Source organism: Salmo trutta, chromosome 33 (assembly GCF_901001165.1).
Source record: "Salmo trutta chromosome 33, fSalTru1.1, whole genome shotgun sequence".
Classification (NCBI taxonomy): domain Eukaryota; kingdom Metazoa; phylum Chordata; class Actinopteri; order Salmoniformes; family Salmonidae; genus Salmo; species Salmo trutta.
The window spans coordinates 24,498,884-24,514,532 of NC_042989.1; the positions used below are offsets into that span (position 1 = coordinate 24,498,884).

The following is a 15,649-nucleotide window of genomic DNA, read 5'->3' on the forward strand; positions in this document are numbered from 1 at the left end:
TGAAGATGGTGTGGTAGTACGTAGGCCATTACTTGAATCCTACAAAGCTGCACACCTCATTGTGTTTCTCAATGAAATTGAGCAGGCCTATCAAGGGGAAGGATTAACTTATGTCATTGTGTGGTAGAATGTCAGGTTCCACAATGCAGAGGTGGTGCAGGCATGGTTACTGGCCCATCCCCAATTCGTGACCCTATATAGTACATGCCCCAAAACTCTCCTTTCTCAACCGTATTGATGATTTTTTTCAGCATGGAGGTGGAAGGTGTATGATCACCATTCCCATGAGCATGCCACCCTTTCTATTGACAATGGATGAGGCATGCGACAACATCAATGCAGACCAATGTCAAGCTTGGATTCAGCATGCCAAAATATTTTTCCCGAGGTGCATGAACAATTCACTGTGATGTGGATGAGAAACGTTGATTAATGTGCACTGTCTCTGTAAAAATAAAATAAACTCAAACTCAATTTATGGCCAAATGCACAAATCAAATCAAATCAAATTTATTTATATAGCCCTTCGTACATCAGCTGAAATCCCAAAGTGCTGTACAGAAACCCAGCCTAAAACCCCAAACAGCAAGCAATGCATGTGAAAGAAGCACGGTGGCTGGGAAAAACTCCCTAGGAAAAACTCCTGAGAAAGGCCAAAAACCTAGGAAGAAACCTAGAGAGGAACCAGGCTATGAGGGGTGGCCAGTCCTCTTCTGGCTGTGCCGGGTGGATATTATAACAGAACATGGTCAAGATGTTAAAATGTTCGTAAATGACCAGCATGGTCAAATAATAATAGTCATAGTAATTGTCGAGGGTGCAACAAGCACGTCCGGTGAACAGGTCAGGGTTCCGTAGCCGCAGGCAGAACAGTTGAAACTGGAGCAGCAGCATGGCCAGGTGGACTGGGGACAGCAAGGAGTCATCATGCCAGGTAGTCCTGAGGCATGGTCCTAGGGCTCAGGTCCTCCGAGAGAAAGAAAGAAAGAGAGAAAGAGAGAATTAGAGAGAGCATATTTACATTCACACAGGACACCGGATAAGACAAGAGAATACTCCAGATGTAACAGACTGACCCTAGCCCCCCGACACATAAACTACTGCAGCATAAATACTGGAGGCTGAGACAAGACAGGCTTGATGCAAATTAACGCTTGTGTCACTGCTGTCAGAAGGATCGGACCAACGCGCAGCATAGTTGTAGTTCCACATCTTTTTATTTATAGTGAAACGTTGCAATACACCAAATACTAGAAATACAAAAAACAACAAACCGTGACGCAGAGAGGAAAACACACTACTCAAAATTAACAACCCACAAACCCAAAAGGAAAAACCCCCTACTTAAATATGATCTCCAATCAGAGGCAACGAGGACCAGCTGCTTCCAATTGGAGATCAACCCCAAAAAAACAACATAGAAATAGAAAACCTAGAACACAAAACCTAGAAATAGAAAACAAGAAAACCAACCAAACACCCCCTGTCACGCCCTGACCCATCTACTATAGAAAATGACCTCTTACAAGGGTCAAGACGTGACAGCTTGCTAAACGTTATGTTTAATTTTCATTCATTTAATTTGTTGCATTTCATTTCTTCCATTTGATTATACAGACAGTACACCTATGTTTTTTTTGCATGACTGATTGTTGAGGATGTCTTCATTGATCCCACCTTTGACTACACATTGCTGTCAATTTTGTTGGGTAATGTAAGTGTATTGCCTAATGTGAAAACTGTGTAATCTACTGTAATTTACAGAACTGTAGCATATTAATTTCAGCACTTCTAAGGGCGATTTGAAACACCTATCTTGCATTGTTTGCTATTGGATTAACTAGTAGTTAAAACGACTCAATTAAAAAGATACTGTATCATTATGTTGTGATTTGGTGATTAAACCAATGTTCTCATTACATTTCACAATAAACTTATATTTTTGAATCAATGGTTATGTGGTGAGAGATGTTTACAATCCAAATGAATGCACAATGACAGGTTTTTAATGAAAGACCGGCTCCGTTACAAGTGTGACCAGTTTGGAGTTTTGTACTAAGCGTTATGGAAATGTACCACATACTTGTGAATATAGTTCCACAGCGATACAAAAAAAAAATGCGATCCAGTAACGGCTAATAACAGTAAAGCAAATACTTAAAATGCCAAATAACATTTGTAATTAATGTATTATAAACAAGAAATAAGAATACATGTAAAAAGCTATTTCTAAGGGTGTGTATACATTCTTACCTCCTAAAGAGTCAAAGCTGTGTGTGTGAGTGTGTGTGTGTAGTGTGTGTGTCTCCCTGCATGGGTGTATTTACAGAATCTGTGTGTCTGTTTGTCTGTGGATCAGCCATTTACAATCTCACAGATCCACATCAACTCTGTGTTGTTGCATGCTAGGTCATTCCAGTTCTTCAACGCAGACTCGGTATGGTAATAAAGGCTGACACAGTCCTCTCCATTCACAGCTCCATCATTAGGCTCTTCAGTAAACCAAAACCTACAAACCATACTGATGTTACATTTCAACTCATCCCAAATCATGTGTTAAAAATACTTTGACTGTGCCGAGTCTGGTCAAGCGATGGTTTAATAATACATTTCAAAAAGGATGTTATGAGAAAACGTTACTATCTCTTACGCTGTGGTCAGTGGGGTTCCGTCCACCCATTTCCAGGTCCCCTCAGAATCCTTGTCAGTCAGACCAATCCAGGGCTTGGTGTTCAGTTGACTGATAAACACCTTGGAAGAAAGAAAGCAACAGTTACGTCATGACACAACTTCACTTAATGCAGTGAAGTTTTGATGAGACCTGTAGCCTGAGGATCATTGGTTTGAACCTTGAAGGTCTGAACTGAAAACAGCCAATCTCTCTCTCTCTCTCTTTCTCTCTCTCTCTCTCTCTCTCTCACCTGTTCCTCTTCACTGTTTATGACTGCCAGGTCCGCTCCTCTTTTCAGACAGTCCCGTCTGCTGTCTTCCCAGGTTTTATACTCGTTGGAGATGTAGTACAAGCTGGAGTTAAACTTCCTCCATTCTTTCACACAGAGATCAGGAGAAAACATGAAAACATGAAAGTGCTTTGTACCAACTGGAGTGTGCATGGGCTATTAGCTGATCCAACACACACTAGTGTTCATTTTAGCACTCTTTTTTTAGATTTAGTGTAATCTTACTCATTTTGACTAAAATATAATTCACTGTTAGTCACATTTTTGTCATTTGAATAATGATGTAGTCTAGTTATTATCAAAATGATGAAAACATTGGGCAATTTTAGTCAACTAGCTTAATGCCCTTTATTTTTAGTCATATTTTAGTCACATCACATTTTGATTGCTTCATTAGCCTATAGTAAACATAAATCACTGATTTCTATTTGCACAAACAAACAGTACATAGCCTTGTGCTACCAACATATTTTTCTGCATAACATTCTATCGCATGATTTTCTTCCCAACAGCCAAATTAGTTGTTATTCTAGATTAAAAATAACACCCCTTGACAGGTCTCTAACATTTTCCCCAGTGCCACCAACTTTTTCAGTTGGCGTCACTCAATAGAAAATATCTTTAGACCAGGGGTTCCCAAACATTTTCACTCGAGGCCCCCGTTCCAGCATTGGGGAACATCCCACGTTCTGCTTTAGACTGTGTAATAGACTACTGAGATGGTAGGCTATTCAATAAATATGTTGTTTCTAACATCTAACATGTCCAAGCAGGAATGCATGATTCAAGATATTTTGATGTACAACCTAATCCAGCGATTGTCATGAATTGTGAGTTGACAATAGGCTATTGTTGTTATATTTTACTGTTAAAATAGGGCTCCAGAATTTTCTGAATTTCATTGTTCAAGAGAGATTCATTTGTCTACATCTTTATGTGCAACAATATCATAGGCATATTTATTTTGGGGCTTATTCACCACATGAGGAAACAAAAACGCAAACACATTAGCTCACTAACACTAAATATAATACCCAATGCTAGTAGTCATGCATTAATATATAAAATATAAAACGTTGCAGTTGTAGCCATAGCCGCGGGAAGTAGGGGTGCTGAGGGTGCTACAGCACCCCCTGATAAATGGCCGATGCGCATTTCGCGTGCTTGATATCTTAAAGCCACTTCAAATATCTTGGTTGTGAAATAGTTGCTTTTGGGCCTCCCAAGCAGTGCAGCAGTTGAAGGCACTGCATTGCTGTGCTTGAGGTGTCACTACAGACCCGGGTTCGATCCCAGGCTGTGCTGCAGCCGGCCACGACCGGGAGCCCCATAAGGCGGTGCACAATGGGCCCAGCGTCGTCCAGGTTAGGGGAGGGTTTGGTCAGCCGGGATGTCCTTGTCCCATCGCGCTCTAGTGACTCCTTGTGGCGGGCCGGGCGCATGCTCGCTGACTTTGGTCGCCAGTTGTACAATGTTTCCTCCGACACATTGGTGCAGCTGGCTTCCGGGTTAAGCGAGCAGTGTGTCAAGAAGCAGTGCGGCTTGGCAGGATCGTGTTTCGGAGGATGCATGGCTCTCGACCGTCGCCTATCCTGAGTCCGTACGGGAGTTGCAACAATAGGACAGACTGTAACTACCAATTGGGGAGAAAAATGTGTAAAAAGTAAAATAAATATATACAGTTGAAGTCGGAAGTTTACATACACCTTAGCCAAATACATTTAAACTCAGTTTTTCACAATTCCTGACATTTAATCAGAGTAAAAATTAGCAAAGCTTTTAAATTGTTTAACTTGGGTCAAATGTTTCGCAAGCTTCCACAAGCTTCCCACAATAAGTTGGGTAAATTTTGGCCCATTCCTCCTGACAGAGCTGGTGTAACTGAGTCAGGTTTGTAGGCCTCCTTGCTCGCGCATGCTTTTTCAGTTCTGCCCACAAATTTTCTATAGGATTGAGGTCAGGGCTTTGTGATGGCCACTCCAATACCGTGACTTTTGTCCTTAAGCCATTTTGCCACAACTTTGGAAGTATGCTTGGGGTCATTGTCCATTTGGAAGACCCATTTTCGACCAAGCTTTAACTTCCTGACTGATGTCTTGAGATGTTGCTTCAATATATCCTTCAATATACCCCCTTTTTCCTCCAAACATAACGATGGTCATTATGGCCAAACAGTTCTATTTTTGTTTCATCAGATCAGAGGACATTTCTACAAAAAGTACAATCTTTATCCCCATGTGCAGTTGCAAACCATAGTCTGGCATTTTTATGGCGGTTTTGGAGCAGTGGCTTCTTCCTTGCTGAGCGGCCTTTCAGGTTATGTCGATATAGGACTCGTTTTACTGTGGAGTCCTATATCGACATAACCTCCAGCATCTTCACAAGGTCCTTTGCTGTTGTTTTGGGATTGATTTGCACTTGTCGCACCAAAGTACTTTTATCTCTAGGAGAAAGAAACGCGTCTCCTTCCTGAGCGGTATGACGGCTGCGTGGTCCCATGGTGTTTATACTTGCGTCCTATTGTTTGTACAGATGAATGTGGTACTTTCAGGCATTTGGAAATTGCTCCCAAGGGTGAAAGAGACTTGTGGAGGTCTACAATTTCTTTTCTGAGGTCTTGGCTAATTTATTTTGATTTTCCCATGATATCAAGCAAAGAGGCACTGAGTTTCAAGGTAGACCTTGAAATAGATCCACAGGTACACCTCCAATTGACTCAAATTATGTCAATTAGCCTATCAGAAGCTTCTAAAGCCATGACATCATTTTCTGGAATTTTCCAAGCTGTTTAAAGGCACAGTCAACTTAGTGTATGTAAACGTCTGACTCACTGGAATTGTGATACAGTGAATTATTGTCACGTCCTGACCAGTAAAAGGGGTTGTTTGTTATTGTAGTTTGGTCAGGGCGTGGCAGGGGGTGTTTGTTTAATGTGTTTCGTTTTTTTGTTTGTTAATGTTCTATGTTAGTATATTTCTATGTTCGTTCTAGTCTTTCTATTTCTATGTTTAGTTTTTGGGTTGACCTTCAATTGGAGGCAAACGTTCCTCGTTGCCTCTAATTGAAGGTCCTATTTAGTAGGGGTGTTTTTTCAAGTTTTTTTGTGGGTAGTTGTTCCGTGTGTAGCTGTGTGCCTCACAGGACTGTTTCATCGTTGTTTTGTATTAAGTGTTTATTTTGGTTTTCTTCTAAATAAAGAAGATGAGTATACACGTTCCGCTGCGTTTTGGTCCCATCCTTACGACGAACGTGACAGAACTACCCATCACCAACGGACCAAGCAGCGGGCCCAGGAGGAGCAAGGAACCTGGGCCAGGGAAAGAAGGGAGTGTAGGACATCATGGACATGGGAGGAGGTAATGGCAGGGGACAAGACCCTGCCATGGAAACAGGTGGAGACAGCGAGGGAGGAACGGCGACAGTATGAAGAGCGTGCCCAACGACGGAAGCACGAGAGGCACCCCCAATAATTTTTTTGGGGGGGGCACACGGATAGTTTGGCTGGGCCAAGGGTGAGCCCTAAGTCAACTCCTCGTGCTTATTATGGGGAGCAGTGGATCAGAAGAGCGGCGGTCTATGCGGAAGTGCGCACAATCTCGCCCATGCGCACGCACAGTCCGGTGCGCCAGCCCCACGCACTAGGCCTGTAGTGCGCCTGTCCAGTCCAGAGCTTCCGGAGACAGTTCCCCGTCCAGAGCTTCCGGCGACAGTTCCCCGTCCAGAGCTTCCGGAGACAGTTCCCTGTCCAGAGCTTCCGGCGACAGTTCCCCGTCTAGAGCTTCCGGCGACAGTTACCTGTCCAGAGCTTCCGATGACAGTTCCCCGTCTAGAGCTTCCAGCGACAGTTCCCCGTCTAGAGCTTCCGGAGACAGTTCCCCGTCTAGAGCTTCCGGCGACAGTTCTCCGTCCAGTGCTTCCGATGATGTCCTACAGTCCGGAGCCTGCAAAGACGGCCCACAGTCTGGAACCGGCAGAGACGGCCCACAGTCCGGAACCGTCAGAGACGGCCCACAGTCCGGAGCCTACAGAGACGGCCCACAGTCCGGAGCCTAAAGAGACAGCCCACAGTCCGGAGCCTGCAGAGACGGCCCACAGTCCGGAGCCTGCAGACACGGCCCACAGTCCGGAGCCTGCAGAGACGGCCCACAGTCCGGAGCCTGCAGAGACGGCCCACAGTCCGGAGCCTGCAGAGTCGCCCTGCAGTCCAGAACCGGCGCAGCCAGAGTCGCCCTACAGTCCGGAACCGGCGCAGCCAGAGTCGCCCTACAGTCCGGAACCGGCGCAGCCAGAGTCTCCCTCCAGTCCGGAGCTCCCAGAGTCACCCTCCAGTCCGGAGCTCCCAGAGTCGCCCTCCAGTCCGGAGCTCCCAGAGTCGCCCTCCAGTCCGGAGCTCCTAGAGTCGCCCTCCAGTCTGGGGTCTCCAGCGACGCACATCAGCCCGAGGTCTCCAGCGACGTGCATCGGCCCGAGGTCTCCAGCGAAGCGCATCAGCCCGAGGTCTCCAGCGACGCGCATCAGCCCGAGGTCTCCAGTGACGCGCATCAGCCCGAGGTCTCCAGCGACGCGCATCAGCCCGAGGTCTCCAGTGACGCACCTCAGCCCGGAGTCTCCAGCGACGCGCTTTAGGCCTGAGCCTTCAGCGGGGGTGGACAGGTTAGGTTGGGGACTAAGGCCAGAGCCTGAGCCACCTCCATAGTTGGAGGATTGGGGAGGGGGGGGGTGTAGCACAAGAACCGTCGGTGATGGTGGCCACCCTCCCTTCCCTTCCTTTAGTTTGGGATTATGTTTTTTGTTTTGGGGTTTATTTTTGTGTTTTTTGGTTTGAGGTGCATCCGGGGTCTGCACCTTTGGGAAGGGTACTGTCACGTCCTGACCAGTAAAAGGGGTTGTTTGTTATTGCAGTTTGGTCAGGGCAAGGCAGGGGGTGTTTGTTTTATGTGTTTCATTTTTTTTTGTTAATGTTCTATGTTAGTATATTTCTATGTTCGTTCTAGTCTTTCTATTTCTATGTTTAGTTTTTGGGTTGACCTTCAATTGGAGGCAGCTGTTACTCGTTGCCTCTAATTGAAGGTCCTATTTAGTAGGGGGGGGTTTTCATGGGTTTTTGTGGGTAGTTGTTCCGTGTGTAGCTGTGTGCCTCACAGGACTGTTTTTTGTCGTTGTTTTGTATTAAGTGTTTATTTTGGTTTTCTTCTAAATAAAGAAGATGAGTATACACGTTCCCGCTGCGTTTTGGTCCCATCCTTACGACGAACGTGACAATTATAAAAGAAATAATCTGACAGTAAACAATTGTTGGAAAAATTCCTTGTGTCATGCACAAAGTAGATGTCCTAACCGACTTGCCAAAACTATAGTTTGTTAAGACATTTGTGGAGTGGTTGAAAAATAATTTTAATGACTCCAACCAAGTGTACGTAAACTTCCAACTTCAACTGTACATTAAAATTTTTTTTTACTATTGACTTCTACACAAAATACCCCATAATGACAAAGATATGGATTTTTCTTTGCAACTCTGCCTAGAAGGCCAGCATCCTGGAGTCACCTCTTCACTGTTGACATTGAGACTGTGTTTTGCAGGTACATTTTAATGAAGCTGCCAGTTGAGGACTTGTGAGGTGTCTGTTTCTCAAACTAGACACTCTAATGTACTTGTTCTTTTGCTCAGTTGTGCACTGGGGCCTCCAACTCCTCCTTCTATTCTGGTTAGGGCCAGTTTGTGCTGTTCTGTGATGGGAGTAGTACCCAGCATTGTACGAGATCTTCAGTTTCTTGGCAATTTCTCGCATGGAATAGCATTCATTTCTCTGACAAGAATAGACTGACAAGTTTCAGAAGAACGGTCTTTAACACTGACACGCACACACTTGACACTTTATTACTCACCCAGCTCAGTGAACTTGTCTCTCTCTTTAGTCAGGTTGTTGTAACTGATCTGTAGCTGTTTTTTCTCTTCAGTCAGGTTGTTATAACTGGTCTCTAACCATTTTATCTGTCCCTCCAAGAAGTTAGCTGGAATAAGACAGAGAAGGTGTGGTTGAGTTTGCTGAAAGAAGCTGTGTGTTTCCTATTTCATCAGAGGACAGAACATATGCTTATTATTTGAGAACTTCAGAAAGGTTACATTTCACATTACTGTCCTGCTTAATGAATCCGTATCTTTTAATGTCTTAATTTTGCTATCTAGCTATAGAGTATATAATTCTAAAAGCGCACTATAAACAGAAGTCATGAAACTCACAGTGGGCTAGACGCAAGGAGATGTTCAGAGTGACTTGCAGAACACACATCAGCCCAAAGCTGACACCAACCAGTATGTAGAGCATTTTACCTGCAGTACCTGAGGACCAACACACATTTAACCTGGTTGACCCCCAAACTGCACCCTATGTAGTGCACTACTTTTTACCAGGGCACATAGGGCTTGGATCAAAAGTAATGCACCACATAGGGGATATGGTGGCATTTGGGGACACATCCCCTGCATCAGTGAACATGGTTGGAGTGGAGTTACTGACTTCAAAAACTCATAGGTCCGGTTTCCCGGACCCAGATTATGCCTAGTATTTCACCTAAAAAACAAAGGATATTCTCCTTTTTAGTCCAGGACTTTTAATCTGTGTCTGGGCAACCAGCCCATTGTTTTTAGTCTTCATTTATTTTTTGACAATGAAAACAATATTGACTTCACAAATACAAGGAAAAGAAGAAAGAACAGTGATGTATTGGAAAATATAACAACCCACATCCATTTTACCATGCTAGGGAATCTGGACCTTCTATAGAAAGAAAGCTTTGGGGATGCAAGGACTGTGGTTCAAATATTTCACCTTCCCATCTTAGCAGCCAACTAACACAATTGTGTAGGCTACAGTGCAATTGCTCTCTTACCCGATTTTTGGACTGCCACTGTTTTTTTTGCTGTGTTAGTCTTCGTATTGACGTAGTTTGCCAAATCCTCAGAAAGGTTTGTTTCAACCTCAATGATTTCAGAATCCCCTGCATTGACAGACACGGCCATCTTTGGTATCTTGGTTTGTGTGTATCTGAATGTTACAGTGTGTTTCTCTACACTGAAATGTACCACTCTGTGTGTGTGAGTTTTAACACATCTAAATGCAGAAAGCTGTCATATCAGACAGGGGAACTAAGTACACGTAGGCTTAGCCTACATGCAAAGGTTTAGGATTAGATTTACCATGAGAGGAGGCTGAAATGAGTTGTGTGATATTTAACTTTAGAATTTGATTGTACAACGTATACTGACTGAACAGTGATAATTATTTTGTCCAACATCTACACACATTGAACCTTTACTTATTCTGAAGAGAAAAAAAATCTAACACAAGAGGACACAGTTCTGCAATGGCAACATCTTGACAAGTCTTTGGTACAATTCCACAGACTTCTATTTCACATAAAGTGCTCTATTTTCGGCTGGTGTTAATCCAGCGCAATTGTCAAACGCATGCTAGTTTACAATCTCGAACTGTTTAAGCTGCAATATGTAACTTTTGGGTGACAGGACCAAATTCACATTGAAATGTGAGTTATAGATCTGTCATTCTCATTGAAAGCAAGCCTAAGAAGTGGTAGATCTGTTCTATGGCCGCTATTTTTATGTTTCCTGTTCTTAAGTTTTGTTTTTGCGTCTTTTACTTTCGGGTTTTGTACACCAGCTTCAAACAGCTGAAAATACAGTATTTTTGGTTATTGAACATATATTTCACAGCGGTGTAGATTGTACATTGATTCTTCTCTACACTATAGCTTGCTTATTTTGTCATGTAAATGGAAATTAGGCAAAATACTAGAATTTTAGCAACCAGGAAAGGGCAGAGCAATTTCTGCATATTGCACCTTTAAAGCGGCACTCTTTTATTCTCAAACCTTAGCATCAGGATTGGTCATTTAGTTCTCTTTAATGAGCTCGCTTATGCTGTGGTGGAAGGGGTGGCAATATCTGAGGTTTGTTCTTAAAACATGTGCAAAAGTGCAAATTTCAGTAAGCACTAGAGTGGATATTTAAGACCAACCGAAAGCTGGTCTTATGGTTGGTTATGGCATGGATTTTGACAACGGAAGTGCAGCCTATCCAGCTGTGACCCACCTTTGGCAGCGATTACACCCTCAGGTGTATTTGGGGAGTTTCTCCCATTCTTCTCTGCAGATCCTCACAAGCTCTGTCAGGTTGGATGGGGAGCGTCGTTGCAAAGCTATTTTCAGGTCTCTCCAGAGATGTTCAATTGGGTTCAAGTCCGGGCTCTGACTGGGCCACTCAAGGACATTCAGAGACTTGTCCCAAAGCCACTCCTGCGTTGCCTTGGCTGTGTGCTTAGGGCTGTTGTCCTGTAGGAAGGTTAACCTTCACCCTAGTCTGAGGTCCTGAGTGCTCTGGAGCAGGTTTTCATCAAGGATCTCTCTGTACTTTGCTCCGTTCATCTTTGCCTCGATCCTGACTAGTCTCCCAGTCCCTGCCGCTGAAAAACATCCCTAGAGCATGATGCTGCTACCACCATGCTTCACCGTAGGGATGGTGCCAGGTTTCCTCCAGACGTGACGCTTGGCATTCAGGACAAAGAGTTCAATCTTGGTTTCATCAGACAAGAGAATCTTGTTTCTCATGGTCTGAGAGTCCGTTAGGTGCCTTTTGGAAAACTCCAAGTGGGCTGTCATGTGCCTTTTACTGAGGAGTGTCTTCCGTCTGGCCACTCTACCATAAAGTCCTGATTGTTTGAGTGCTGCAGAGATGTTTGTCCTTCTGGAAGGTTCTCCCATCTCCACAGAGGAGCTCAGTTTGGCCGGGCGGCCAGCTCTAGGAAGAGTCTTGGTGGTTCCAAACTTCTTCCATTTAAGAATGATGGAGGCCCCTGTGTTCTTGGGGACCTTCAGTGCTACAGAAATGTTTTGGTACCCTTCCCCAGATCTGTGCCTCAACACAATCCTGTCTTGAACATCTATGGACAATTCCTTTGACTTCATGGCTTGGTTTTTGCTCTGACATGCACTGTCAACTGTGGGACCTTATATAGACAGGTGTGTGCCTTTCCGAATCATATCCAATCAATTGAATCTACACAAGGTGGACTCCAATCAAGTTGTAGAGAAATCTCAAGGATCATCAACGGAAACAGGACGCACCTGAGCTCAATTTTGAGTCTCATAGCAAATGGTCTGAATACTTATATAAATAAGGTATTTCTGTTTTCTATTTTTAATACATTAGCAACATTTTTGCTTTGTCATTATGGGGTATTGTGTGTAGATTGATGAGAAAATAAAAATATTTCATCAATTTTAGAATAAGGCTTTAATGTAACAAAATGTGGAAAAAGTCAAGGGGTCTGAATACTTTCGGAATGCACTGTACTTAGCATGTTAGCTAACCCTTCCCTTAACTCTAACCTTAACTCCTAACCCCTAGCCTAGCTAACATTAGTATTAGCCACCTAACTAACATCAGCCACAACAAATCGGAATTCGTAACATATCATACATTTTAATATTGTACTAATTTCAATTTGTAAGATATTGTACACATTGCAATTAGTAACATATCATAACAATTGTAATTCGTAACATATCATATGAATGGATGATGGACATCCTTAAATTAATACATACCATATGAAACGTAACATATACTAATTGGAATGTCCCGGATTTACATTTACTATGTTATATCTACCTCTGAGTCCAGGTTGCAATATTCCGTGCCCCCAGCTGAATTGGAGTTGATGGCAACGCAAAGACTGTCAATAACCTACAGAACTTGGGGCAAACGCTTGCAGGCAGTAGTGTGGTGCTGAAATCATGACGTCAGTGATCTTCAGGTCGGAAAGTTGGTTTCTGACTTGGAATTCCGAGTTGGATGACCATTCAAAGCGATTCTCCCAGTCTGAGCATGTTTTTTTCCACGAGTTCCCAGTTGTTTTGAACGCACTGAAGTCTTTCTGACTTCCCAGTTGTTTTGAAAGTGGCATTACGCCATGGAACGCCTTGATTGGCCAGTGTGTGGCCAAGCCCTCCTCACACCTACAAATTGTTTATTCATCAAAACTCGTCCGTTTCGCACCACCGCCAGTTATTGCGCTCATAATAACCGCTGTGAAAATAGCAAAAATATTAATGTCACACCCCTGGACCAAAAGCGCTGCCGCCAGCGCTTAGATTTGCATTAGATTTGGTAAAATAGAGCCAACATTCAGCCTATAGGACCACATTATTCACAATTCAGTTGTCAACAAAACAGACACTGTGCACCTGGGTAAATGCCCGTCATTAAAAGTAATGTTTGACTTTATTGTACCATAAGATTTTCTGAATGGGTCAACTCTAAATTAAGAATAGGATGATATTCTCCTTCTTGTAACAAAGGCTATTGGCTATTAGTTCACATGAAGTTTATTTGACAACAACATGAGAATCATCCCCTTCAGTGCCTTTAATCATATAATCTTCCCCCATCCCCACAAAGACAAATATGATATCCATGCCTAAAACAGACTGTTTTACACAAAGTAATCCACACTCTCTGAAATTGCCAGTCTTTTATTGGTAAAGGACAGTGTACAGGGAGTAACCTGTGAGGAGCTACAGCCCTGTAATAGGAGCAAAATGTCATGCATAGCCTGTTTTTATTGGTCGTTGTGGCACAATCTGCCCTTTTCCCTTCCCAGATGCCATTGTTAAAAAGGTGGTTTTAATGCGCTGCACCAGATGGGCTCTCATACAGGTCGGACTGGGAGTGTTTACCATGCACTGGTGTGTGGATAACAGGTGAGCATATTGCATCCCCATCAGCCAATCAGGACTCGGCAGATGTCACGTTAACCTTTATTTGGTATGGGGCTGTTAATGGAAGGAGAGGGAAGCACATTTGATCAGGACAATTGTCAAGGTTTATCCCATCACCTATTTATGCCATCAAGACTATATATTTTTTTGCAACCGGGTCTCAGAGCATTTCGGACTATTCTTTACGTAAATCCGAGACACTCTATTTAATATGATATGTTCCATTTTGCATAGTATGTTATAATTTGTGGATGTCCATCAGCCATTTTGTATGATATGTTTTACGAATTACAATTTGTATTATATGTAAAAATATGATTAAATAAAAACATGTCCTCATCAATCTACACACAATACCCCATAATGACAAAGCAAAAACAGGTTTTTAGACTTATTAGCAAATGTATTAAAAAACAAAAAAAAACAGATACCTATTTACATAAGTATTCAGACCATTTGCTATGAGACTCGAAATTGAGCTCAGGTGCATCCTGTTTCTATTGATCATCTTTGAGATGTTTCTAAGTCCATCTGTAGTAAATTCAATTTATTGGAGATGATTTGGAGAGGCACACACCTGCCTATATAAGGTCCCACAGTTGACAGTGAATGTCAGAGCAAAAACCATGCCATGAGGTCAAAGGAATTGAAAACATTTCTACAGCGTTGAAGGTCCCCAAGAACACAGTGGCCTCCATCAATCTTAAATGGAAGAAGTTTGGAACTACCAAGACTCTTCCTAGAGCTGGCCGCCCGGTCAAACTGAGCAGTCGGGGGAAAAGGGCCTTGGTCAGGGAGGTGACCAAGAACCCAGTAGTTACTCTGACAGAGCTCCAGAGTTTCTCTGTGAAGATGGGAGAACCTTTCAGAAAGACAACCATCTCTGCAGCACTCCACCAATCAGGTATTTTTGGTAGAGTGGCCAGATGGAAGACACTCCTCAGTAAAAGGCACATGCCAGCCCGCTTGGAGTTTGCCATCTAACAAGATGTTGTTCCCAAGTGTAGTTGGACAGGTCTCTGGGGGCTCTAACAAGATGTCGTTCCCAAGTGTAGTTGGACAGGTCTCTGGGGGCTCTAACACAATGTCGTTCCCAAGTGTAGTTGGACAGGTCTCTGGGGGCTCTAACACAATGTCGTTCCCAAGTGTAGTTGGACAGGTCTCTGGGGGCTCTAACACAATGTCGTTCCCAAGTGTAGTTGGACAGGGCTCTGGGGGCTCTAACACAATGTCGTTCCCAAGTGTAGTTGGACAGGTCTCTGGGGGCTCTAACAAGATGTCGTTCCCAAGTGTAGTTGGACAGGTCTTTGGGGGCTCTAACACAATGTCGTTCCGAAGTGTAGTTGGACAGGTCTCTGAGGGCTCTAACACAATGTCGTTCCCAAGTGTAGTTGGACAGGTCTCTGGGGGCTCTAACAAGATGTTGTTCCCAAGTGTAGTTGGACAGGTCTCTGGGGGCTCTAACAAGATGTTGGTCCCAAGTGTAGTTGGACAGGTCTCTGGGGGCTCTAACACAATGCCGTTCCCAGTGTAGTTGGACAGGTCTCTGGGGGCTCTAACACAATGTCGTTCCCAAGTGTAGTTGGACAGGTCTCTGGGGGCTCTAACACAATGCCGTTCCCAGTGTAGTTGGACAGGTCTCTGGGGGCTCTAACACAATGCCGTTCCCAGTGTAGTTGGACAGGTCTCTGGGGGCTCTGGAGATGCGAGGGGCTGTGCGAGAGAGGAACGGCATATAGACATGTGAGCTTACATTCTGGCTGTTTTGACACAACATATATATATAAACAAAATACCCTCTGCCATGTCCTGACCATACTAAACACTAACAAAAAACACCTTTACAGGTCAGAACGTGACAATGACACAAGGATTTTTTCCAACAATTG

General features: G+C 43.7%; 1 protein-coding gene across 2 annotated transcripts; it reads right to left on the reverse strand.

Annotated features, from left to right (window-relative positions):
* Positions 1–1,585: 1,585 nt before the first annotated feature.
* LOC115172732 (C-type lectin domain family 4 member M) lies at positions 1,586–14,017 on the reverse strand. Of its 2 annotated transcripts, none has more exons than XM_029730442.1 (6): positions 12,652–14,017; positions 9,205–9,303; positions 8,850–8,975; positions 2,922–3,046; positions 2,651–2,751; positions 1,586–2,509 (listed from the first exon to the last, which is right to left on the reverse strand). In XM_029730442.1, exons 2-6 carry the CDS (start codon positions 9,287–9,289, stop codon positions 2,356–2,358), a joined length of 591 nt encoding a protein of 196 aa, XP_029586302.1. In that variant the 5' UTR covers positions 9,290–9,303; positions 12,652–14,017; the 3' UTR covers positions 1,586–2,355. The 2 variants fall into 2 exon arrangements, with proteins under 2 accessions (XP_029586302.1, XP_029586301.1); XM_029730441.1 differs by lacking the exon at positions 12,652–14,017 and adding an exon at positions 9,855–10,267.
* Between the last annotated feature and the right edge of the window lie 1,632 nt (positions 14,018–15,649).